A 23,919-nucleotide genomic window follows, 5' to 3' on the forward strand; every position below is an offset into this window, starting at 1 on the left:
AAAAAAAAAATCTCTGAGTTATGAGAAGAAAGAATAGTTTTTATATTACGTGAAATGGTATGACTCTATGCATATTTTCTGAAAAATGGGGAAATGGAACCAAATTTTGCAACCACATTTAAATTTAGAATCATCTAAAACTGGAGATCAACTGATTTTCCTTCTTTTTAGATAGGGATAATAAAAGTTCCTGTATCTTAGAAATTTGTGAGGATTAAATAAGATAATACATATAAAGCTTTTTTTTTTTTGAGATTTTATTTATTTATTTGACAGAGATCACAAGTAGGCAGAGAGGCAGGCAGAGAGAGAGGAGGAAGCAGGGTCCCCACTGAGCAGAGAGCCTGATGCGGGGCTCGATCCCAGGACCCTGGAATCATGACCTGAGCTGAAGCCAGAGGGTTTAACCCACTGAGCCACCCAGGCGCTCCTACATTAAAGCTTTTTGCAAAGTGCCTGACACATATTAAATGCTCAATAGAAGCTTTATTAGATTACATTTATCCAAGCCTTACATAACTTGGGAGAGAATAGTTTGAAAGCATAGGGTTTCTGAGTTTGGGGGTATAATTAGATAAAATTATTTTTAAAGGGGAGGTTATCAAAGTTATCAAAAGTTAGTAGTAGCTTGCTTTGTATTATTACTTGGACCTTCAGTGCGTGTGACCTGAACGTTAAGTCATATAGGTTGCGTATTCTACTTAATACTGTTAAAAAAGTTTTAGTCTCATGGATAGCTAATATTTTTAGGAATTTATAGTTTGTGGGAAAAAAAAAACCCCAAACAGACCCCTTTACCATATCTAGAAAATCTCACATAGAAATAATTCTAGAATCACAAAAGGAAGATGTATGAAATCTCATTAGAAATCAGCTAACAGGGACGCCTGGGTGGCTCAGTTGGTTAAGCGGCTGCCTTCGGCTCAGGTCATGATCCCAGCATCCTGGGATCGAGTCCCACATCCGGTTCCTTGCTCGGCAGGGAGCCTGCTTCTCCCTTTGCCTCTGCTACCACTCTGCCTGCTTGTGCTCTCTCTTCCTCTCTCTGACAAATAAATAAATAAAATCTTAAAAAAAAAAAAGCTAACATACAGATATCATAAAATATTTTGCATAAGTTTCCATATATATTTGCTGAGTGAATTGTTGCTGGATCACAATAGTATTTTTCTTGCTCAGTTTGAATTCTTTTTAACCTTTTAAGGAATGTTTTGTGGTAAGCCATTATTTCAGGTTATCTACACTAGTGTTCATTATACAAATCTGTATGTGTACATTGTCCCAGTGAATAATGTTTAAAAAAAAAAAAAAAAAGATAAAGTTGACACTAGGACTCCTTGTAGTTTCAGTACCATCATTGTCTCACTAACTGTGTAGCAGCCTGCGTAGAACCAGTATGATTAGCTAATATACCAGAGGGCTCACATTTGTAACTGAAAAAACCATTTTTAAGCATTTTTAATGTGAGTTTTAAGAAAATATCTGCACATCATAGCTATTTTTAGTATAAAACTTGAGTGTATTTTAGAGAGTCTTATGGAGTAAAAAAAGAGTTTAAAAATACTGTCTGAATAGAGGGAGAATGAATGGATGTGACTGAAACAAACATTTGGCTGAGGTGAGAAAACAGGTTAAAAAGAACTATAGTCTCAAAATGACCGATTTCCTATCACTTAACACTTTGGCCTCCAATATTTATGGTTATTATTAGACAATGTAGAAAAAGCTGTTTTAAAGGGTATATATATAAAAAATACATATGTTTAATTTGTTATTTTTTTATATTTTTATTTATTATTTTAAAAAGATTTTATTTATTTGACAGAGAGAGTACATACAAGTAGGGGGAGCAGCAGGCAAAGCAGGCTCCCCACTGAGCAGGGAAGCCCAACACAGGGCTCCATCCCAGGACCCTGAGATCATGACTTGAGTTAAGGCAGACTCTTAACCGACTGAACCATCCAGGTGCCCCAGTTTTTTATATTTTAAAAAAATAAGGTTTTAATGAAATTGTTGTGATTTCTCAAAGATATTTAGAAAAATCCCTTATGAAGCTATACCTAAAATTAGAGATTTTTGTATTTAAATAAATCCCCCCTACACATATTGATTGTTCACTTATTTTTGTAGAGTGTTAATCTACAGGAGAGACCTGGTCTTTTCACTCCTCTATAGAGGTGAATGAAGACATACAGATACATGGCAGTTTGCAGCTAATGTCATGCATTTCTTATTGTGCCAAACCAATGAAGATTATTGACATGAAATGCTTGCTTTATCAAGGAAATACTTAGTTATCACAGTATCATAGAAAAAATACTAGTGTAGTTGTTACATTAAGATAACTGGCTAAGGCGCCTCTCTCATGCTCTGTCTCTCAAATAAATAAATAAAATCCTAAACCAAGTAATATCAGTGGGGAAAAATTTTTTTATTGAGTGTCTGAAATCATCCACAAGTTAGATACTGGATTTGTGTAATGTTGCTCATGTTCCAAATTTATACTTGACTTCCACTGTTGCATTTGAGTTATAAAGATCAAGGTATAATCTAATTGAGCAAATGCTGTGTGTTCAGTTTTTAAGAGCTATATCACATGTCATGTTATTCTTAGTGAGATTGTGAGAGTTGGCCTCTTTTCCAAAGTTACGTTAGTTGTAATCACCTAGTGAACTTTCATCTTTGTTTTTCTTCCAATTTTTAGAAAGAGGGTATCTAGCAAATATCGTGTTACTAAGAATATAAGAATGAATGCAGTGGTTCAGACCTGGTAACAATGTAAGAAACAAAATGAAGGGGCGTCTGGGTGGCTCAGTGGGTTAAGCATCTGCCTTCAGTTCAGGTCATGATCCTGGGGTCCTGGGATCCAGCCCCACATCGGGCTCCCTGCTCAGTGTGGAGTCTGCTTCTTCCTCTCCCTCTGTCTCCCACCCTGACCCCAACTTGTTCTGTCTCCATCTCTCTCTCTCTCAAGTAAATAAATAATAATAATAATAAAAATAAGAAATAAATAAATAAGAAATAAATGAAAAGATGCCATTCATTTTGATCTGGACCTTGGTTAGCAGTTAGGACTATGCCCCATACATCTCTTATTAATCCTTAGTGAACTTCTAGGTTTGCTAATCTGAATAAAGTCTTAAACTCTTTTATAATAGGAAATTACAAACATATACAATGTAAATAGAACAGTATAATTAACCTCCATTGTCATTCTTTTTTTTTTTCTTTTCAAATTTTTATTTAAATTCTAGTTAGTTAACATAAACTTTTTTTATTACATAATCTCTATACCCAGCATGGGTCTTGAACTCACAACCATGAAATCAAGAGTTGCCTGTTCCACTGACTGAGCCAGCCAAACACTCCTCTCTATTGTTTTATCTATTGCCAGTTCCCTTTTTTCCTGTAATATTTTAAAACAAAGCCTAGTCATTGTATCATTTCACCTGTCAATCCTTCAGTATGTTTTTCTGTTGAGTGGTTTAATAACTTATTTCATATACTGATTGAATTTTTTCCGTAAACCTCTGTTTCTGGAAACAGATTGGCCTGTCAAAAGTAAATGTATACTGTTTATATATGACTGTTTATATACTGTAATTCATGATTCTTGAATTAGGTCATATTATGGTAGATCTTGCTTTGGAGTTGGGGTCTTAAAGTTTTTTTGTCATGGTACCCTTGCAGTTTTGTGAATCCTGTGATTCTCTTTTTTGGAATAATTTTTTTTTTTTAAGATTTTATTTATTTGACAGAGAGAGAGATCACAAGTGGGCAGAGAGGCAAGCAGAGAGAGAGAGAGGAGGAAGCAGGCTCCCTACCGAGCAGAGAGCCTGATGTGGGACTCGATCCCAGGACCCTGAGATCATGACCTGAGCCAAAGGCAGAGGCTTAACCCACTGAGCCACCCAGGTGCCCCTGGAATAATGTTTTTAAATACATAAAATAAAATACATAGGATAACAGTGTTATCCTATGTTATGTTGAATTATAATTATCAAGATAGTAAAGTTCTGATGCATGTTTCTTTATTAATGAATTAAAAAATATCTAGCCACAGGTCTAAAAGCTACCATATTTTCTAAGCAGTAATAAGCATGTGAAAAATATTCTAAGATATCTGCAATAGTTGTGATACAAAAATGTGTATGATTTCTATTAATGACAAATTCTCTTGTATTGCTAATACTGGTATGGTTAGTTTCCTACATTCAGAATTTAAGGAAGTACAAGTTTCAGTGAAAATTAAGGAGTATTTTTCTTCCCATTCAAGTTTATGGTCCCCTGCTTTAAAGAGTATAAGTTTTTATATTTGTTTTTAGTTTTCTTGGATGTCTCAAGCTATTGCTGCATACTCTGCTGTTCTGATTTTGCCCTAGATATATCACCGGAGCTTTTATTCTATCTTAATTGATCCTAGTTTTATTTTTATTACAAAAGCTTTTGAGTTGAGAACTCTGTTTCCTAACATTTTAACGTAGCCACCCATGAGTTTTTAGTTAGGGGCTTGTATTTCATTGTGAGGAGTGTTATCTCAGACTCTGATGGAAGGAGTCAAGTTCCAGGAACGGTAGCAGAATATGAGAGCAGTTTTGTTCACCTATCCTGAGAATTAGATTATTTTCAGTTAGGAAAAATTTGTGCACGTTACTTACTTAAAGCGATGTAGAGTGATAGCCAAGATCTAATATTTACAAGTGTATACATTTGTTCAGAATTTTATACTTCATAAAACAATTCAAATACCCTGTCTTACTGGAGGATTACAACAACCCTATGAAGTAAATTTGGCAAGATTATCATTGTTCTCATATATGGGATGTGGAGACTGAGGCTTAGTTGCTCATTTGAAGATAAATAGTTACAGCCTTACCTCTTTAAGGTTGTAGATCATCGCTCTTTTAGATAAACTTAATCATCTTGTTAGATGTATGATCGTTCCCAGTGTTAAACAGATAAATTTAGAAAAATAGTTTTTCTGTTTGAGATGGCATCCTTGATTTTATATTTTCTAAAATGTCATTGAAACTTGATTTTATAAAAGTATACTACAGGAGATTGTTAGTCCTACTTTCATGACCTTGAACTCAACATTTCACACCAATTGAGTAATTTTGTCCTAGTTGATTTGCCATGAGAACACTTTGGACTTTGATAAGAGGACCAACCTTTTGGTCATTTTTTTTTAATTTTCAAAACTATTGTGTTGGATGATCACTTAGTAGTACATACAGAAATGCAGCGCTGTGGTTGTTAGTGATGGGAAAAATCACAAGGGAATTTGATTATCTTGTAACAGAAGGTGAAAATATGTAAAAGTAATATTTGGAATAGGTTTTATAAAGGAGGCAGATAGTAGGAACTCAATAAATACTGGTTAGGGCACATATTTTTGATTAATGAACGAGATAATTGATCTCCATAAGTTATGCTGTTAGGAAGAAAAGATACAAGCATGAGAACATACTGATTATAGAATGACAGAGAATAAACAGATTATACAAAAATAGGTAACCCCAAAATGAGAAATGTGTATACTTGCTCTCAGTAAAATTCACAGTTTCAGATTGAACTCTTGGTATAGAAATTTGACAGTAATTTACTCACATCAAGTAGATAGACTTATCTTTTTGATGCTTGTGGAGTTTTTATTACAGTTTTTAAAATTTTTGTTATGATTTGCCATATGTATTTTTCTGTCTTTCCTTCATTTGCTAAGTGCCAGTTGAGGGGTACGGGCAGTACTGCTGCATGGTATCAGAGGGAGGAGCCCCATTTACAAGGATATTCCTAGAGGAAGTGAGATCATTTTCAAGTATAAATAGCACCTAGCCAAGTAGGAAGGTGTATAGAGGCATTCTAGACAAATGGAAGAGAATCAGGAAAGTATAAGGGGATGTTTAAAAGTAGATAATTTTGATAAGGGCTAAGGGTTTGTGTTGGGCAAAAAATGGTACAATGAATTTGGGGTCAGATTATACAAACTCTTGAATATCTGTAAGAGATGTAGATGTTCTGTAGGCTTCTGTCGTCCACATTGGGGTACACATTCTTGCTGTGTAGGGTATGCAGATCCACAGGATAAATATAACACATCTTCCAGGAATATCACTTTTTAGAAGATACGGGGAAGAAATAACTATTTTTATATAAGATTTATAGAGTAGAAAACACAATTCACATGCAATTTTAAGATAAATTGTAAGATTTATGGTAGAATCCTAATAAGATCCTAAAAGAAGTATGGGCTTATATAAAGCCATTTCATCCTGTAATTCTAGAATTGTAAAGATACATTTTCAATATCCTCAAGCTGCTATACTCTTTTAATAGACACGTTTGAGCGACACAGGTCAAAGTAGTATGTAGCCATTATAAATTTGTTTTAAGAAAATTGAAGGAAGATAGACATAAACTTAGGAGACAAGGCAGGAGACTGTTCAGATAGTTTAAAATTCAGGTTAAAAGTAGGCCTTGGTCTGCTTGAAAGAAGTCATATTATATTAACAGTCTTTTCAAAAGAAGATTGTATTCAGTTTAGTGGCCTATGATATAGGAGCAGTGATTCACAAAGTTAAGTAAAAGTTAAGTAAAAAGGCTGAGATGTCTTCCAGATTTTAAGCTTGGATGACTGGAAGCGTGGTGGTGCCATTAACGAATATACAGAGGTAAGGGGGAGTGTGATGGTGTAGAAAGGGGGGAAGGCCCAGCAGAGGTGGTAGGGATTTGATGAATTTATTTGATAGGTTGAGTTTGAGAAGACTGTAGGATACCAAAAGGAGGAATGGTAATAAGCAATGTAAGAAGGGGAACTGGAGAGAAATCTGGAAATAATACATAAATTTGGGAACTTGACTCATGGAACATAGATGAGTCCATGAGAGTAGATAGAATTTCTGAGGATAAGAGTGGAAGATATTTTTAAAGACTGTGCATTGGTCCAAATATATCACATACTAGGAGGGAACTGGGGTATTAAAAACTGGATTCAGGTTAGGGATAATCCTTGGAGAGTATAGTCATATATGGAAGCAAATGAGGGTCATGTTTGAAGAAAGAGTGTTGTTCATGAGTAAGTTAGCAGAGAGATCCAAGTGAATGTGGACTGAGGAAAGGCCATTAGATTAGACAATTGTGAGTTAATGGTGTAATTAAAATACTTGGCAAAGGAGTGAGGACAGAAGGACACAATTTGTGAATCATAAAAAAAATCCTTTCTCTACCAGATTTAACTCTCAATCTGAGCATATTTTATACAGAAAAAACTCACTTAGTACTCCTAAAAGGAACAAAACGAAAGATGTTGTGTAAGAAGTCTAAAAAATTGGAGAACAAATAGAAGAAGCAATTGGCATATTTTTTACAGAAAAAACTCACTTAGTACTCCTAAAAGGAACAAAACGAAAGATGTTGTGTAAGAAGTCTAAAAAATTGGAGAACAAATAGAAGAAGCAATTGGCATATTAAAGAATGCATTATTTTGTATTTAAAAGCTTCCACTTTTTTGGGGAAAAAAGTCAGTTTGGTATTCTGGCTCTAAAAAGTCAATTTTGACAGTTTGGCTATGGTTTTAAATGCTAAAGCTTATTCTTTTGTAGTTTATTGGAACAAAATATTTATGTAGGATCTACATAGATCATACATATTTACATGTCATGTAAAAAACATGACATACTGGGGCACCTGGGTGGCTCAGTCATTAAGCGTCTGCCTACAGCTCAGGTCATGATCCCAGGGTCCTGGGGTCTAGCCCCGTGTCAGGCTCTCTGCTCGGCGGGAAGCCTGCTTCTCCCCCTCTCTCTGCTTGTGTTCCCTCTCTCACTGTGTCTGTCTCTGTCAAATAAATAAATAAAATCTTTAAAACAAAAAACATGATATACTGAGTAATTTAAAATACATAATGCTGAATATTTTTTGACTAAGGTGAGTCAGTATATAACTTGGGGTACTATATTCCTTAAAACTAGATTTATTTTTTTTATTTTTTTATTTTTTTTAAAGATTTTATTTATTTATTTGACAGAGAGATCACAAGCAGGCAGAGAGGCAGGCAGAGAGAGAGGAGGAAGCAGGCTCCCTGCTGAGCAGAGAGCCCGATGCGGGGCTCGATCCCAGGACTCTGAGATCATGACCTGAGCCGAAGGCAGCGGCTTAACCCACTGAGCCACCCAGGCGCCCCTTAAAACTAGATTTAATTCAAAATTTTATTTCTGTTTGGTAGTTTCTTTAAAAACCTTATTTAAAAAATACTGACAAGTGATAATATGATCAAAAGTGATCCTTGTGGGGCGCCTGGGTGGCTCAGTGGGTTAAGCCGCTGCCTTCAGCTCAGGTCATGATCTCAGGGTCCTGGGATCGAGTTCCGCATTGGGCTCTCTGCTCAGCAGGGAGCCTGCTTCTCTCTCTCTCTCTCTCTCTCTCTCTCTCTCTGCCTGCCTCTCTGTCTACTTGTGATCTCTCTCTGTCAAATAAATAAAAATCCTTAAAAAAAAAAAGTGATCCTTGAGGATTAGAATTCAAATTTTTTACATTGGAAATGATGGAATCATTATATGTCACTAAAAAACTACAAGAATTTAAATTTCTATATTTTAAAGGACTGAGTCTTTATTGAATTTGGGAATGTATCTTTCAGGCTGTTTAAACATTCAATAACTTGTTATAATTTTTACTTCTATTTGACAACCTATACATAAGTATTAGATTCATGCCATGTCCAGGGGGGTATAAATTATTAAACTTGAGGCCACAGATACATTCATTCTCATGATACTCTGACAAGATCCCTTTAAAATGGTTTTCACATTGTTAAGGTTTAAAATACATAAAATGTATACAGTATATAGATAAGTTAACAAGTATGTTAAGATACAGTGATGCCTGATATTAAGGTCAGTATGACCTAGTAATCATGATCTACTGCATTTGTTTAAGACAGTTAACCTATTTTATTTCATGTAATTTTTAATTTTTAATTTTTTTTTTTAAGATGTTACTTATTATTTGACAGAGAGAGATACAGCAAGAGAGGGAACACAAGCAGGGGGAGTGAGAGAGGAAGAAGCCGGCTTCCCCCTGAGCAGGGAGCCCAATGCAGGGCTTGATCCCAGGACCCTGGGATCATGACCCGAGCCGAAGGCCGACGCTTAAGGACTGAGCCACCCAGGTGCCCCAACAGTTAACCTATTTTAATACAGTATTTTATCTTGCTTCATTTGACTTCATAAATAAAGCATACCAAACATTTATTTCAGATTATTTGGTAGCAAAATGAAACATCAGTTTTAAAATTAGTATTATAGATTTTCACATGTACTCTGAACTAACTGAATTTTAATCTGGAAATTAATAATATTACAGCATTTAGGAATAATCATTAGTCTTTTATGTTTATTCAAGTGCAGAATTTTAGCAAGAAAATTAATTTTTTAAATGGAGCAAGTTTAAACTGAGCAATTAGCCTACATAATGACTCTTAAAATAAAAGTCCTAGTAAATTTTTTATTTAAAAAATGACTTAAAAATTCACCCGTTGGGTAAAATTTAGATTGTGACTACATAAAATTGATTCTCACATCACAGAATATATGAATAAATGATATCATAAGAATTTTGACTGGGAAAGATAAATGGTATTCTTTGAAGTGATTTGGCAATATGTTTACTTTTTTTTTTTAAAGATTTTTAAAAAATTTATTTGACAGACAGATCACAAGTAGGCAGAGAGGCAGGCAGAGAGAGATAGGAGGAGGAGGCAGGCTCCCTGCTGAGCAGAGAGCCCGATGCGGGGCTCGATCCCAGGACCATGAGATCATGACCTGAGCCGAGGGCAGAGGCTTTAACCACTGAGCCACCCAGGCGCCCAATATGTTACTTTTAAGTTGATAGTGACTTTAAAAAAGAATCTATTTCTGAAGCCTTCTGTTAGGGATTTTATACCAGATTATTAAACCACAGTACTTCAGATGAATTTAATGTTTAATTTGTTGGCTTTTTAATTTGTTTCAGTTCATTCAGAACTTTCTGAATCTTTTGGATGGATCAACATTTTAGTTGATTTGACAGAGTATAAGCTTCCATTTTGAGACTTCCAACATAGTCCTCTTCTCCTCTCTGGCTTAGTTTTTGCTCTTGGCTTGTTATATTTACCATTTAGGTTGTTTTCCCCACAAACATTGTGCCACCACCAGCCTCCTAAAGAAGATAGATAGGGCATTTCATGAATACAAACTCACGTAGTTACTGTTACTACATTTCCCCATGAGTACATCTTCACTTCTTACAAATATGACAGTATTGTATGGATAATGCATGTATTCCACTTTAAAATAATCTGTACAAGTCTTGTGTATACACCCAAAATAAAATACCTGAGAAATGTTATAAGTAAAATATCTAATTTTGTTATCTAATTTTGTTATTTAATTTAATTTTGTTATTTAACATTTTGTTAAAATGTTATAAGTAAAATACCAATATCTAGTTGAACTAGAATCAAATTAATAGTTATATTAAGAAATTTTTACCTGTAGAGAAAATGTTTATTTGGGATTCAGTTTTAAGAGTTGACATTGTAGATGTTAGCTAATACTTTGGGAAGATATTTTCTAGATATGAAAATGAAATATTGATATTAGGAAAATGATACCTGAATAACTTTCTGGACAGTTGACATGCTCTTTTGCCATGTGATCCCAAGTAGAAAACACCAAGTCTTTGTGTTCCGGGAGTGCACTGGGCACATTGCCACTAATTTCAACTAGGTGTAACGTATAGTTGGTTTCATGATTTCCCAAGTTAAAGGAATATTCGATATAATGCTTGTTGTCGTTCCAGTCTTCTAGTTCAATTCGTAAAATGTAATTAGATTGCCTTACTATGGAGTATATCTTCTCTAGACCCAACCAAAATTCTCCTGAAAAGAAAGTAAAAACCTGTGGGTTGTTAACTGCGTATTGGGTACCAATAGTTTTTTTTTATTGTGGTTTTTTTTTTTATAGTGTTTTTTTATTGGTGTAAGTCAGTGAATTGTTTTAGTCTAGAATCCCTTGGTTATTTTAGAGTCTCTTAAAATATTGCTTTTTAAAACGATTTTATTGAAGATAGTGAAATATATAAAAAAATGTTAAAAATATTATAAGCCTGCCTCAAGTAAGATTATTGTTTTTAAAATGAATTTTATGAGACATATTTCATGGGCAAAACATATTAGGCATTTTAGATGTGGTCATTGATAAAATATTATCTCATTTCTAGGTCCTTCCTTAGGTATACTGGCTTTACTATAAGGAATTTGTTAATACCCATATACTATTGGAAATTTTGTTAAATATTTCTACTATTATACCCAGTGTTACTTGGATGATAATAGTGTCATTTTCTTCAAATATAGTCTTGGCCTTTGATATTTGCTTGATATATGTTTTCTTTGTAGGAAAATAGGGAATAAAATTTTTTAGACATTTTGAGTTAAAAAACATAATTCTCTCTTTAATTTTAAAAAGTATTTTTATTTGGAATTAAAAACAACATAAATACAAAGATCTCTTTTTAATTATCATAATCCTTTCTATTAGAGTGTTTAAGGAAAAGTCAAACTTTTATTGCTGTTGAATTAGAGGACCGTTTTAAGGATTTCAAGTACAAATGGATTATTTTCTTATAGAAATAAATGAGTATTCTGGACTTAACACTCTTTAAGTTACACTAACTCATAGAAGATTTGGGTCTACAGAACATATCACTGAATATACCTTTTAGTAAGGGAGCTAACTAGTAGTTTGAATATAAAATTTTTAAATGATCAAGTAGAGTGTTTAATAAAAAATTTGGTATAATAATGGATGTTTTCCGGTTTATAAATGAGTACTTACATTATGAATTTTTAATGCGCCTTTTGAATTTTAAAACCTGTTATTTATTTTGTTTTCCTTATTTTATTTTGTAATCAAAATATAGTAGTCGCACTGAGTTAATTCATTTATTTTAAATCACATTTCCATAGTATACATTTATAATATTTAAACAGTTGAGATTTAAACATTTAGTACTATACATCTGGCAGTTTACTTGTTCCTTCCACCTCCAAATAGTATTAAAAATGTTAAAAAAGAATGTAGAGTGACCAGTGATAAGGATGGTTTTCTTGATAGCTCATTCGTACCATTTACCACTTATCAGAGCACACAGCATTTTATCATAATTGTCTTTAATAATTGTAATTATGACAATTAGAAGCCATCAAATTGTGATGCATATACTTAAGAATGGATATGAAATTGTGATAAGTATAATTCAAGTAGATGCTTGTAATAAGTATAAATTACTAACAGATATGTAATTATTAGTTAATAAATTCTAAGAAGGCTGGGCCTAGTCTTCATTCATTGTTGCATTCCTAATGCCCCATCCAAAATAGATTCCCAGTAAATATTTTTAAGTAACAAGTGAATGAATGAATAATGAATGAAGTCACCTTACCATTAAGTGTCCCAAAACCATATCTGTAGTTTTCCCAAGTTTCATTGAAGTTTTGTGATCCATCTGTTCGGTGTTGAATTAATGTCCATGAACTATCTGAATATAATGAACAAAATTGTGTATTTTAAGTAGATTGATGCTGAAAGATATAACAAAGTATTGTTTTCTTTCTTTTTTTAAAAAAAGGTTTTATTGGGCGCCTGGGTGGCTCAGTGGGTTAAGCCTCTGCCTTCAGCTCAGGTCATGATCCCAGGGTCCTGGGATTGAGGCCCGTATCTGGCTCTCTGCTCAGCGGGGAGCCTGCTTCCTCCTCTCTCTCTGCCTGCCTTTCTGCCTACTTGGGATCTCTCTGTGTCAAATAAATAAATAAAATCTTTAAAAAATTTTTTTTTTAAATTTTAAAAAGGTTTTATTTATTTAAGAGGGGGAGAGAGAGAGCACAAGTGGGGATGGGTCAGATGGAGAGGGAGAGAGAGAGAGAAGCAGGCTCCTTGCTGAAGAGGGAGCCCGACATGAAGCTCGCCCCCAGGACTCTGGGATCATGACCTGAGCCAAAGGCAGATGCTTAACCAGCTGAACCACCCAGGTGCCCCAAAATACTGTTTTCTTGGTTTAATTTGATTTGATTTTAAAGATTTTATTTATTTATTTGAGAGAGAGGGACAGAGAGTGACAGAGATAGCATGAGCAGGGAGGAGAGGAAGCAGCAGACTCCCTGCTGAGCAGGGAGCTGACAAGGGGCTTGATCCCTGGACCCCAGGGTCATGACCCAAAACAAAAGCAGACACTTAACTCACTCCGGCACCCAGGTGCCCCTTGTTTTGATTTTAATTAGTGTTTATGTAATGTAGTCATTAATATCATTATGGTACTACCATTTTATTATTTATTATGGTTCCAAGAAGCTAAGTAAAGGGCAACTAATGAATCTGTCTTAATAAACTTGCCAACAATATGAATTTCAGGTTACTTGATGGAAAAATATGGAGAATATTGAATAAGTGCATTAGTAAAAACAAAAATAAACAAGGCAAATATAAATAGTAGAGCTGTGCGGTTGCCTATGTTACTTACATTTCATTTACAGATATTCAGAACAAAGATAATAAGATTAGTCTTACTGATAGATAGTGAATAACAGGAGCTAATTCCAGTCCATTTTCTCTTCAGGCTGGTTTTACCTGATTTAACATCACAGTAGACATTAAACACTTGAGAGTTGCCGGGTCTAATGGGATAGATGCCACTTGTGTGTTCGCCTCTATTATAAACGGTGGTGCAATTAGCAGGAATGTCTAGAATCAAGAAAGTGTTATTACATAAGATATAATCATAAGAATGCTGTCTTTAGAGCTTGAGTGTTTTACTTGACATTTTATGGAGTTGTGGTGAATGTAGCCCTTAGCCTTTTTCAGTACTGTATTACCAAGAAAGTACTTGATAACTGAAGCAGATTTATTAGATGGCATGTTATGCAAACAGTATTAAAATAGTTACGATTAAACTGATTTCTTTTTAGGAAAAGTGACAAAATGAGAATTTCAGACATGTATTTTTGCTAAATATACGAAGAATATAAATATAATGCCACATATGAGACATTATTATAGGGCTTGGTGTTCATAGCACTTAATCCACAGGCGTGTGTTGGAAGAGTGAACATACATGAAGGAAGCTTACAGAGACCTTTTGTGTGTGTGTGTGAGAATTACATAAAAGTGAATGTGTTTTGAAAGTATTATTTTGTTAATGTTTGGTTAGGAATGGAGACTTTGTTCTTTCATCTCTGTGGGTTTTTTTTGTTTGTTTGTTTTTTTAGTGAAAATTTTCAACAGGGAAGTAGAAACTTTAGAGAGAACTTCATAGTTGTTCCATCTGTATTTAGTAATTGTTAATCTTTTGCCATTTTTGCTTCATAAATATACATGTATACAAATATGTATTTTGCCATGCTATTCGAAAGTCATTTGCAGACATCATGACCTTAACCCCTTGAATATTTCAGCTTAGATCTCTTTTTAAAAAAAATTTTTTTTATTAACATATAATGTATTATTAGCCCCAGGGGTACAGGTCTGTGAATCGCCAGGTTTACACACTTCACAGCACTCACCATAGCATATACCATCCCCAATGTCCATAACCCCACCACCCTCTCCCTACCCCCTACCCGGGCAACCCTCAGTTTGTTTTGTGAGATTAAGAGTCTCTTGTGGTTTGTCTCCCCTGATCTCATCTTGTTTCATTTATTCCTTTCCTACCCCCCAAACTCCCCATGTTGCCTTTCAACTTCCTCATATCAGGGAGATCATATGATAATTGTCTTTCTCTGATTGACGTATTTCGCTCAGCATAATACCTTCTAGTTCCATCCACGTCGTTGCAGATGGCAAGATTTCATTTCTTTTGATGCCAGCTTGTATCTCTTAAACAGGAGTTTATTTTCATCCATAACTATAATACCATTATTACATCTAAGAAAATTTAAAATAATATCATATTATCTAATATAAAGTCTACATCTATATTTTCCTGATAGTCTTAAGAATGTGTTTTGTAGGATTAAAAATAAAAACAAAACCTGCCAGGATCCAGTGTAGGTTGACACATCGTATTTGGTAGATTTGTCGCTTTACTCTATTTAAGAAGAGGCCCTGAGAATAGTAATTTTTGACGAGAATGTCTAAGATAGGAGAAAAATTTGTTGAAAATATACCTTCAAGAAAGAACCCCAACAAATTAACTTACCATCGTGTTCTACATTTTGTGTTTCATTAAAGTGAAGAAAGGGGGTAGTTCTCGGTGCTCTTGGTTTAGAAGAAAGAGAATTTTCTGTGGATTCTTGAAAACTAGTTCTTCTTAGCTGATGAAAGAATATAAATCTTTTAAAAATGGTACTGAGTATACAGCTAGGGGAATCTGAGGGAGGATATTAAAAGTACAACTTGTATACATCTTTAAGCTCATAATGTTATTGCTTTTGATGTAAAAATGGATCAGAGGTGACATACAGATTGTATACATGACCTCAAAATATTTAATGAGGCACATTATTTAATGAGTTCAGAAAACTAGAGAAAGATAGCAAAGCACAAACCAGAAATTGGTCAAAAAACAGCAACACCAAAGGTAAAGACTTTGCTTATTAGCATTTTTTAACATGTTCTGTTCATTTATGTGCATACAATATGTATTCTGTTCAGTAACAGGCATATTTTAAGCTTTATAATTGTCAGTTGTAGGCCTTATTGAGTGAGTCTCAGATCTGCCTTAAAGACCTAGCATATAATTTGAACAAGGCTGCTGTCTTAATAGTTTTTTGGAATGTAAACATATCTGTAGAAGTAAAAAATTGGCAGGCATATTTGCTTACTTTCAATACATTCATTATTTCATTGCAAGTTCAGCAATGTTTAGCAATAACACTTTATTTTTATGCAAAATGTGCTGGGTTTGCAGTTTATTGACTAATAGCTTTTCTTATTGATTGCCTGAGAAAAACAAATTACATAATACTTTACTAGTGTTTTTTGATGTTGGCATTTCCTATGACCTTACTCATAAGGAACTGTTGCAGAGTTCATTTGTTGGATATTAGCTTTTTCTCCTAGGTAGCTGTGTGATGTTAAATGCACTTAACTTACAGAGTTTTGGATCTTATTTGAAATTTGAGGAACCTGGATCAGGTGATCTGAGGCTTCTTCTAATTCAGATACTCATTGTTTTAAATTCTTCATACATTTTATTATTAGAGAGGATGTATATCATTTGATTTTAGTGACATTTTGTTTTGTGAGTAGGCTCATTTATCCATAATAGATGATATAAGAGGGGGTGCCTAGGTGGCTCAGTCGTTAACTGACTGCCTTTGACTCAGGTCATGATCCCAGGGTCCTGAGATCAGCAGGGAAGCCTGCCTCTCCCTTCCTCTGCCTGCTCTTCCCTCTGCTGGTGGTCTCTCCCTGTCTCTCTCTCTCTCTCTCAGATAAATAAAATCTAAACAAAACCAAAAAAGGATACAAGAAAAAAGAATTTGGAAAAAAAACATAATGAGGACGTTATAGAAATCAAAACTAACTGGCAAAAACTCCTTTTGGATAATTAGCAAAAATAATAAAATAACCTACTAAACTATGATTCACAATTAGCAAAATAACCTGAAATTATGAGTTTTAAAATTTCTGAAACATATAACGATATGTTTGTTTAGTGGAAATTGTTTTATAATTCTTGACAACTATTTTTTTATAGGTTTCTCCAAATTTGTATTATTTTTGGAACCCTCTGGAATGCCTGTTTAATAGTAGTAATAATTAATATTTTTGAAATGTTTAGGTTCTTACATAGCTTTATTCTAAATAGGTATCTCCCTCACCTAAACAGCAGCTTACATTGTAGATTAATTATAGTGTTGGATATTGAACTTTATTTATGAGGCACACAGCATCTAATATTACTAATAATAGCAAGCTTTTATTGATTTTTTTGTGTGTTGAATATGATATTAACTTTATTAATTCAACATATATTTATTCAATTCCTACTATGTCTCAGACAGTATTCTGTATTCCAGGGCAATAGCAATGAAAAAAATAAAGAAAATCCCTGTTTTCAAGGGAGTTTACATTCTGATGAGGGAACAGACAAAATAAATAACTAAAATATATATATTATGTGAAATAGAGATAAGTGTGAAGGAAAAAAGAAAAAGAATGAAGGAAGTAACAGGTTTTAAGGATGGGTTTGGGAATTGTAATTTTTGATTAAGTGACCTAGTAGGACTTCACTGAGAATTTTATACTTGACAGAGACCGAATGATGACCGAATGAGGCCATGCAGATCCCTGGGAGAAGAGCATTCTTCCCCTAGATGATAGAAGGAGCAAGGGCAAAGGGCCTGAGACAGCAGCATGTTTGATGTGTTTGAGTAACTGGGAAGAGTTACCCCAGTATGACTAGAGTTGGGGAGATGAAGTTAGAGATAAGAGTCATCTGGGGTCTTATGGGCTACTGGAAGTGAGATGGGAAGCCATTTATGGTTTTGAACCAAGAGAGATGTGATCTAATTTTGACTTTTTAAAAAAAGTTTTTTAAAAAAAAGATTTGTTTGAGAGAGAAAGAAAGAGAAAGAGTGTGCTTGAGCAGGGGGAGGGCCGAGGGAGCCCGACCCTGAGATCACAACCTGAGGCAGAGTCAGACGCTTAACCAACTGAGCTAATTTTGATTAATTTTGACTTTTGATAGAATATATTGAAGATATACTTTACATGAATTAATTCTTTTTTTTTTCTTGTAACACTCTTATAAGATAGGTTCTGTTATTTTTCTGATAGAATAAGTGAGGAAACTGAGAGACAGAAAGTTTAAGTAATTTATTTAAGGTCATGCAAAAGTTTTAGAGCCAAAATTCAAACCCAGGTAGTTTCTTACCTTCAGAGTCTACAGTCTTTAGCAGTCATGCTGATGTGACCTGTTTACTCATTATCCAACTATAAGTTTTAAAAATAAATTTAGGGTCTGATGTTTTCATAAACCTAGATTTTATGTAAAAGAGTGGACATACCATTAAAATACTGACTTACCTGGTTTTCTATTTCTTTTATTTGACTATGCTGTTGGTTTAATTGTCTATATTGTTCCTCCACCGTCTGTAGAAGGTCTTTGATGCTATTATCTTGCTGTTCTACAAAAGTCTGGACATAGATTGTAGGGTGGTTAGAACTTTTTGTCTTCTTTCTTTCTTTTTTGTTAAATTAGATTTAAAAATTTTTATAACGCTGTTAAAATCTAAATTTTTAAAACTAATAGTGGATTAGATAACTGAATATTGGCAACCTTTTTCTCTTTTATGCTTCTTTCAAATCCTTTTGTTTTTATGTTTTAAAATGTACCATCTCTAAAACCTAATTTTCTGAACTTCAAAGTACTTCAGTGAAATGGGAAAAAAAACCCAGTATTTTATTTTTTTTAATTTTTTTAAAACCCCCCAGTATTTTAATAGGAGTTAATCTTTTACCATTTACTTATTACATTTATCCATTTTATTTTTATTTTTATTTTTTTACTTTTATTCATTTTAAACATGGGAGGATAGTTTCAAATTATATTCCTTAAACTTTTTACTTTCTTCCAGTAACTCCAATACTGTAATTTTAGTGTTCTAAATTTTATTAATTGATTTGTAATTTTCATCTGAAATGTAAAGTTTAGTTTTTTTATATATAATGTTAGAGAATCATAAAAACCAAACTGAAATTATAATGGAAAATTTTATTTCCTAGAGGCTTTTTTTCCTTGAGAAAAATACAGTATTTCAATGATTCAATAAAGTAGCATGTTTTAAAATATTTTTTTAAAAAGATCCACATTGAAAACATAATTACGAACCTTCTTTGATTTCTACTTACTTTAAGTGAAGTTACTTCTGGGTGTTCCTGAATTTCAGGTTGATTTTTAATTAAACTGGTTAATTGCTTCTCCAAATATATCACTTTTTGTTGAAGTAGAATTTTTTCTTCTAGGAGGCTTTCAAGTTTTGAGTTGAGTTCACGTGACATATTCTTCACTTCTTCATTCTTGACTTGCAGTTTGGATGTAGTTCTTCTAAGTTCCTTTTCTTCTTCTTTGATTTCGTTGGTTTGCAGTGATAGGTCATAAAAAGACTGATCAAATATGTTGAGTTTTTGAAATATATCATTAATTTGGCCTTTAGTTTTATGGACAAAGTCTTTAAGACCATGTCCTAAACTGAAGGAGGCCATGGCTAAAATTTTTACATCATCTAACATAGCAAATCTTGATTTTGGCTCTGGAGATACAGAATCATATGATGAATCATCCCGGTCAATTTTGGAAGAAATAACTAGAGGAATGATACAAAGAAAGAGCTTAATTATGTGCATTTTTATCCTAATTATTCAACTAATTTTCTCCTGTAAGCAAATCTAGACTTCTAAGTTCTATATATACCACCACTTGCCACATGAACAGTAAGGTTGGCAAGCAAGTATAGTTAATCATTAAGTTGTGTAAACTTGTACAAATATAACCTTCTACATTGAGTTAGATCAATGGTAAATGAAATCAAAGAAATGAGCAATTAACTTACTAGGTCATTTTAAGTTGTTAATGTATTTAATTTTGCAATATTATAAACTCCAGTTTCAGGGTTGAGAGAGCTACCTGTTTTTAAAAGTTGATTTTAATTTCTCATGATTTTTAAAAGAGATTTACAATTAGACAAACTCTTTTGATTGGTAAATTCACATTAGGGTTAAGGAAAGTTAATGAATTAAGTATGCATTTCCCAAATTGTATTTATTTGGAACAAATAATTGTAGTTATTTGGAACAGCAACCTGTTCCCAGAAATGGTTTTGCTGTAAAGCTATCCACCACTTCTTCAAGTGGCATTAATGGCTCTCAGTGCTACATTCCCATGATACTCTGTATAAGCTAACGTATATTCCTTATTATTTGTCACTGTACTTGTTAGTATGTCTTTTTGCTTCAGATGATCTTTCCTAAACATATTTGTTTATTATCACAAAATCTCATGCAACACATTTTACTCCCTTTCTCTATTATATCTCTATCTCTTTATGTTCTAACCTCTTTTCCATGTGCCCACTGAAAGACCAATAGATTAGGTGATCTGCAAAGGGTCCAACCACAATGATATACTTTGAATGCCTGGAACAGTTTACCTGTTAAGTTTTTCTGAATTTTGTGACCTTGGTAACAATTTTGGTAATGGAAATTTAACAAAACAACAGATTAATAGTATGTTCAAATAAATGTTCTCCTGTGCTTCTGACTTAGTGTTAAAAGGAAAATACTAAATGCTTCAGTTAAACTATAACTGATTGTCCTTTTTCTAAGGGAGAGAGAGAGTGTGCATGAACATGCACAAGTTGATGGGGAGGGGAAGAGAGAGAGGGAGAAAGAGAATCTTAAGCAGGCTCCACACCCAGCACAGAGCCTCACACAAGGCTGGATCTCATAACCCTGAGATCATGACCGGAGTGGAAATCAGGAGTCCAGTGCTTAATTGAATGAGCTGCCAGGTGCCCCTGATTATACTTCTTGATTGCTCATTGAGAATTTTTTTGAGAAAATAATAAGTCCTTTAAAATGCCTTATCTTGATAAATTAATAATTTAGTCAAATTGTTAAAAGAGTGTGGGTTCTGAAATCAGACTGTCATCTATGTCCAACAGGCAGCTCTAGCTCTCTGGCCTTGGACAATATATTTAACCTCTGTGTACCTCAGTCTTTTCATCTGTAAGGTGGGGGATGGTACATACTTAAAAGAGTTATGAGAATTAAAAGAAATGATACGTGTAAAGCACTTAGAACAGTATCTGGCAAATAGGACATACTCAAAATGTTATTATATCACATGTAAACAACTTTTGAACCTGTGTATGTGTGTGTAATCAGGCCTATCTGAAAAACTTTTTATTTTATTTATTTGACAGACAGATCACAAGTAGGCAGAGAGGCAGGCAGAGAGAGAGGGGGAGGCAGGCTTCCCGCCGAGCAGAGAGCCCGATGCAGGGCTTGATCCCAGGACTCTGGGATCATGACCTGAGCCAAAGGCAGAGGCCTTAACCCACTGAGCCGCCCAGGCGCCCTGAAAAAATTTTTTTAAATAAATAGCTTTTTTGCAAAGTGAAAAGCTTTAACATAATGAATTTTAGTTTAAGTTATCAAGCAAAACTTCCTAAAATGAACTCTTTCCAAATTTCTATGCTTAGAAATGCCTCCTCATGGCATGTAGTAGAGACCTTTTCCTTTGATGATTTAGGAATAAGGGCTTTTGGATGTAATAACTACTGTCAGGTAGTATACCATAGTGGTTTCGAGTATGATTCTGCAGAGAGGGAGGCTGACTTGGAATCCTGGCTCTCCTGGTCAAATTATTTAGCTTTTCTGTACTTCCATTTTCATGTCTGTCAAGTGAAGGTAATACCTACTTTATAGGATTATATGAAGTTTAAGAAAAATTTTTAGAGCATAGAACACCATCTGGTATAAAGTAAATACTCATAATATTATTTATTATTTACTTGTTGGTAATTAGAACTAATCAATGCATTTATGCCTATATTATAATATTTTATTGCTGAATATTATCTAATCTCATGTTAAGATGACATGAGTTAAGAAATTTTGCTAAAATTTAGGTTTTCTGCATTTTGGTCTCTTGAATCTTGGTAGATATAAGGAATTATGTCTTCTGTTTATCCTGTGTATGCCTTTTTAAAAAGTGTTTAATACAGAACCATATAAATATTTCTCTAAGAGAAATAAAGAATCCAAGTAAATAAAAATATATAAATAATTCCCCTAATAAAGGGAAAGAAAAAAGAAGAAATAAAGAAGAAAAATAAACTTTTTACTTTTCATTTTCATCTTACCCTTACCACTGTCAAATGTTACAGAATTATAAAAGTGTATGTAGAACTAGTGAAGAAACTTGGATTTTCTTCTTTTTTAAAGGAAAATTTAGTGTTGTGATCATTGGTCATGAAGGGCATATTTCGAAACTTCTCTTAACTAAATTACTGTCTGCTTTTCTGGCTTAAAGCTATCAACCCTGATGTTTTATCTACCTCCTAGTTGGTGGGAAGTTGAGATGGGCCAGCTTCTCTCTGTTGCTGTTTATGGGCAAGATCTATATTTGGTTTTAATTTGTATCCCTTATATACTGTATTTAGTAAAACGCCTTATGTGTTTGAGAAACTATATAAATATATTGAATGAAAAAGTCATAATATGGGAGTTTTCCGGGTGCAAAATTGCATAAAATATATGCTCAACCTGTTTTGATATAGGAGGTTCTTTCTAGAGAAAGGAATTTGAAAAGTTTTTTGAATTTGCCCCTTCCAGTGCATGGAAGTAACTGGACACTAATACAAAGACAGGCTATGTGAAGGAAGTTCCTTCCATTTTGGTTACTGTATTAGAATCTTAACACTTTGCACAATTTATATAATTCCTTACATGTGACACTAGCAGATTAAAGGCAATGGTCACATATTCTTGGTTTATATTATATCATCTCTGGGTAGACATATATGGATAGTTTTTTTCTTATATTAGTTTGACATGTTACCGAATATACTTAAAGTAAATAAATAGCCTATTCACGAACTGTAGGAGAGTACCAACATGGGGAGTGTAATGAAAATAGTAACTTTTTTAAAAGATTTTTTTTGGGGGCGCCTGGGTGGCTCAGTGTGTTAAAAGCCTCTGCCTTCAGCTCAGGTCGTGATCCCAGGGTCCTGGGATCGAGGCCCACATCTTGCTCTCTGCTTGGCAGGGAGCTTGCTTCCCCTTCTCTCTCTCTGACTGCCTCCCTGCCTACTTGTGATCTCTCTCAGTCAAATAAACAAATGGGGTCTTTTAAAAAAAAGACTTTATTTATTTGATGGACAGAGATCACAAGTAGGCAGAGAGGCAGGCAGAGAGAGAGGAAGGGAAGCAGGCTCCCCGCTGAGAAGAGAGCCCGATGTGGGGCTCGATCCCAGGACCCTGGGACCATGACCTGAGCCGAAGGCAGAGGCTTTAATCCACTGAGCCACCCAAGGCCCCGAAAATAATAATTTTATAAGTGATTTTACATTTGCCTGTTAACACCTCCTGTCTGAGTACACATTGTCACAGGCAGAATCTAAGCCTTGCTTGAACTTGTGCCTACTTAAATAAAACCCTAATCAAACATAAACAGTAATGTTATGAAAGTTTAAAATTTTTTATGTCAAAGAAAATAAGAAACAAAAGTTGGGCCCTAATCTAAGGATTTCTAGTTTCTAGGAACTAGTATACAAAACTTTTTAGCTTCATAGAAATTTAGGACATTTAGAAGTCTTATTTAAGTTAACCAAAGCAAAGTCCTTTTTCCTCCCCCAGGTTGTGTAATCTGGAGATGTGACTTCCAAATAAAACACAAGACATTGGGATCTTTTGAATATAGTATCCCTTTTAGTTTCTCCTTTTAAAATGTGATCGTTTGTTTTTGATTTAATGTTTGGTAGATAGATTCTAAAAGTAACTTCATGAGAGAAACCCATTTAAAGGTAGAAATATTTATATTAACTAAAGTGAAGAATAATGCCAGATAAATACATTGGCTTCCCTATCCTCTCTTTGTCCAGAACAGGCCCTGTCCAGTGGAAAGATAGTGTGAACTATATATGTGAAAAAAAGTAAAAAGTAACAAGTGAAATTCATTTTAATAGTACATTATACTTAATCCAGGATATAAAAAATTATTTCAATATGTGATCAATATAAAAACATTAATTATGTATTTTATATTCTTTTTTTCATACTAAATCTTCCAAATCTGGTGTGTTTTTATACTTTCAGCACATCTCCATTAGAATAGGCACATATCAAATGCTTAGTAGTCTCATTAGACTATTAGTGG

At 33.9% G+C, this 23,919-nt stretch overlaps 2 protein-coding genes across 2 annotated transcripts in view; one reads left to right on the plus strand and one right to left on the minus strand.

Annotated features, from left to right (window-relative positions):
- Positions 1 to 23,919, plus strand: part of DOCK7 (dedicator of cytokinesis 7) — a 221,984-nt gene that overhangs the window by 79,933 nt on the left and 118,132 nt on the right.
- ANGPTL3 (angiopoietin like 3) lies at positions 9,880 to 23,139 on the minus strand. Its single transcript, XM_047723759.1, has 8 exons — positions 23,127 to 23,139; positions 18,891 to 19,412; positions 18,066 to 18,176; positions 15,232 to 15,346; positions 13,665 to 13,778; positions 12,484 to 12,579; positions 10,652 to 10,918; positions 9,880 to 10,197 (listed from the first exon to the last, which is right to left on the minus strand). Exons 2-8 carry the CDS (start codon positions 19,383 to 19,385, stop codon positions 10,013 to 10,015), a joined length of 1,383 nt encoding a protein of 460 aa, XP_047579715.1. The 5' UTR covers positions 19,386 to 19,412; positions 23,127 to 23,139; the 3' UTR covers positions 9,880 to 10,012.

This window comes from Lutra lutra, chromosome 4 (genome assembly GCF_902655055.1).
Source record: "Lutra lutra chromosome 4, mLutLut1.2, whole genome shotgun sequence".
Classification (NCBI taxonomy): domain Eukaryota; kingdom Metazoa; phylum Chordata; class Mammalia; order Carnivora; family Mustelidae; genus Lutra; species Lutra lutra.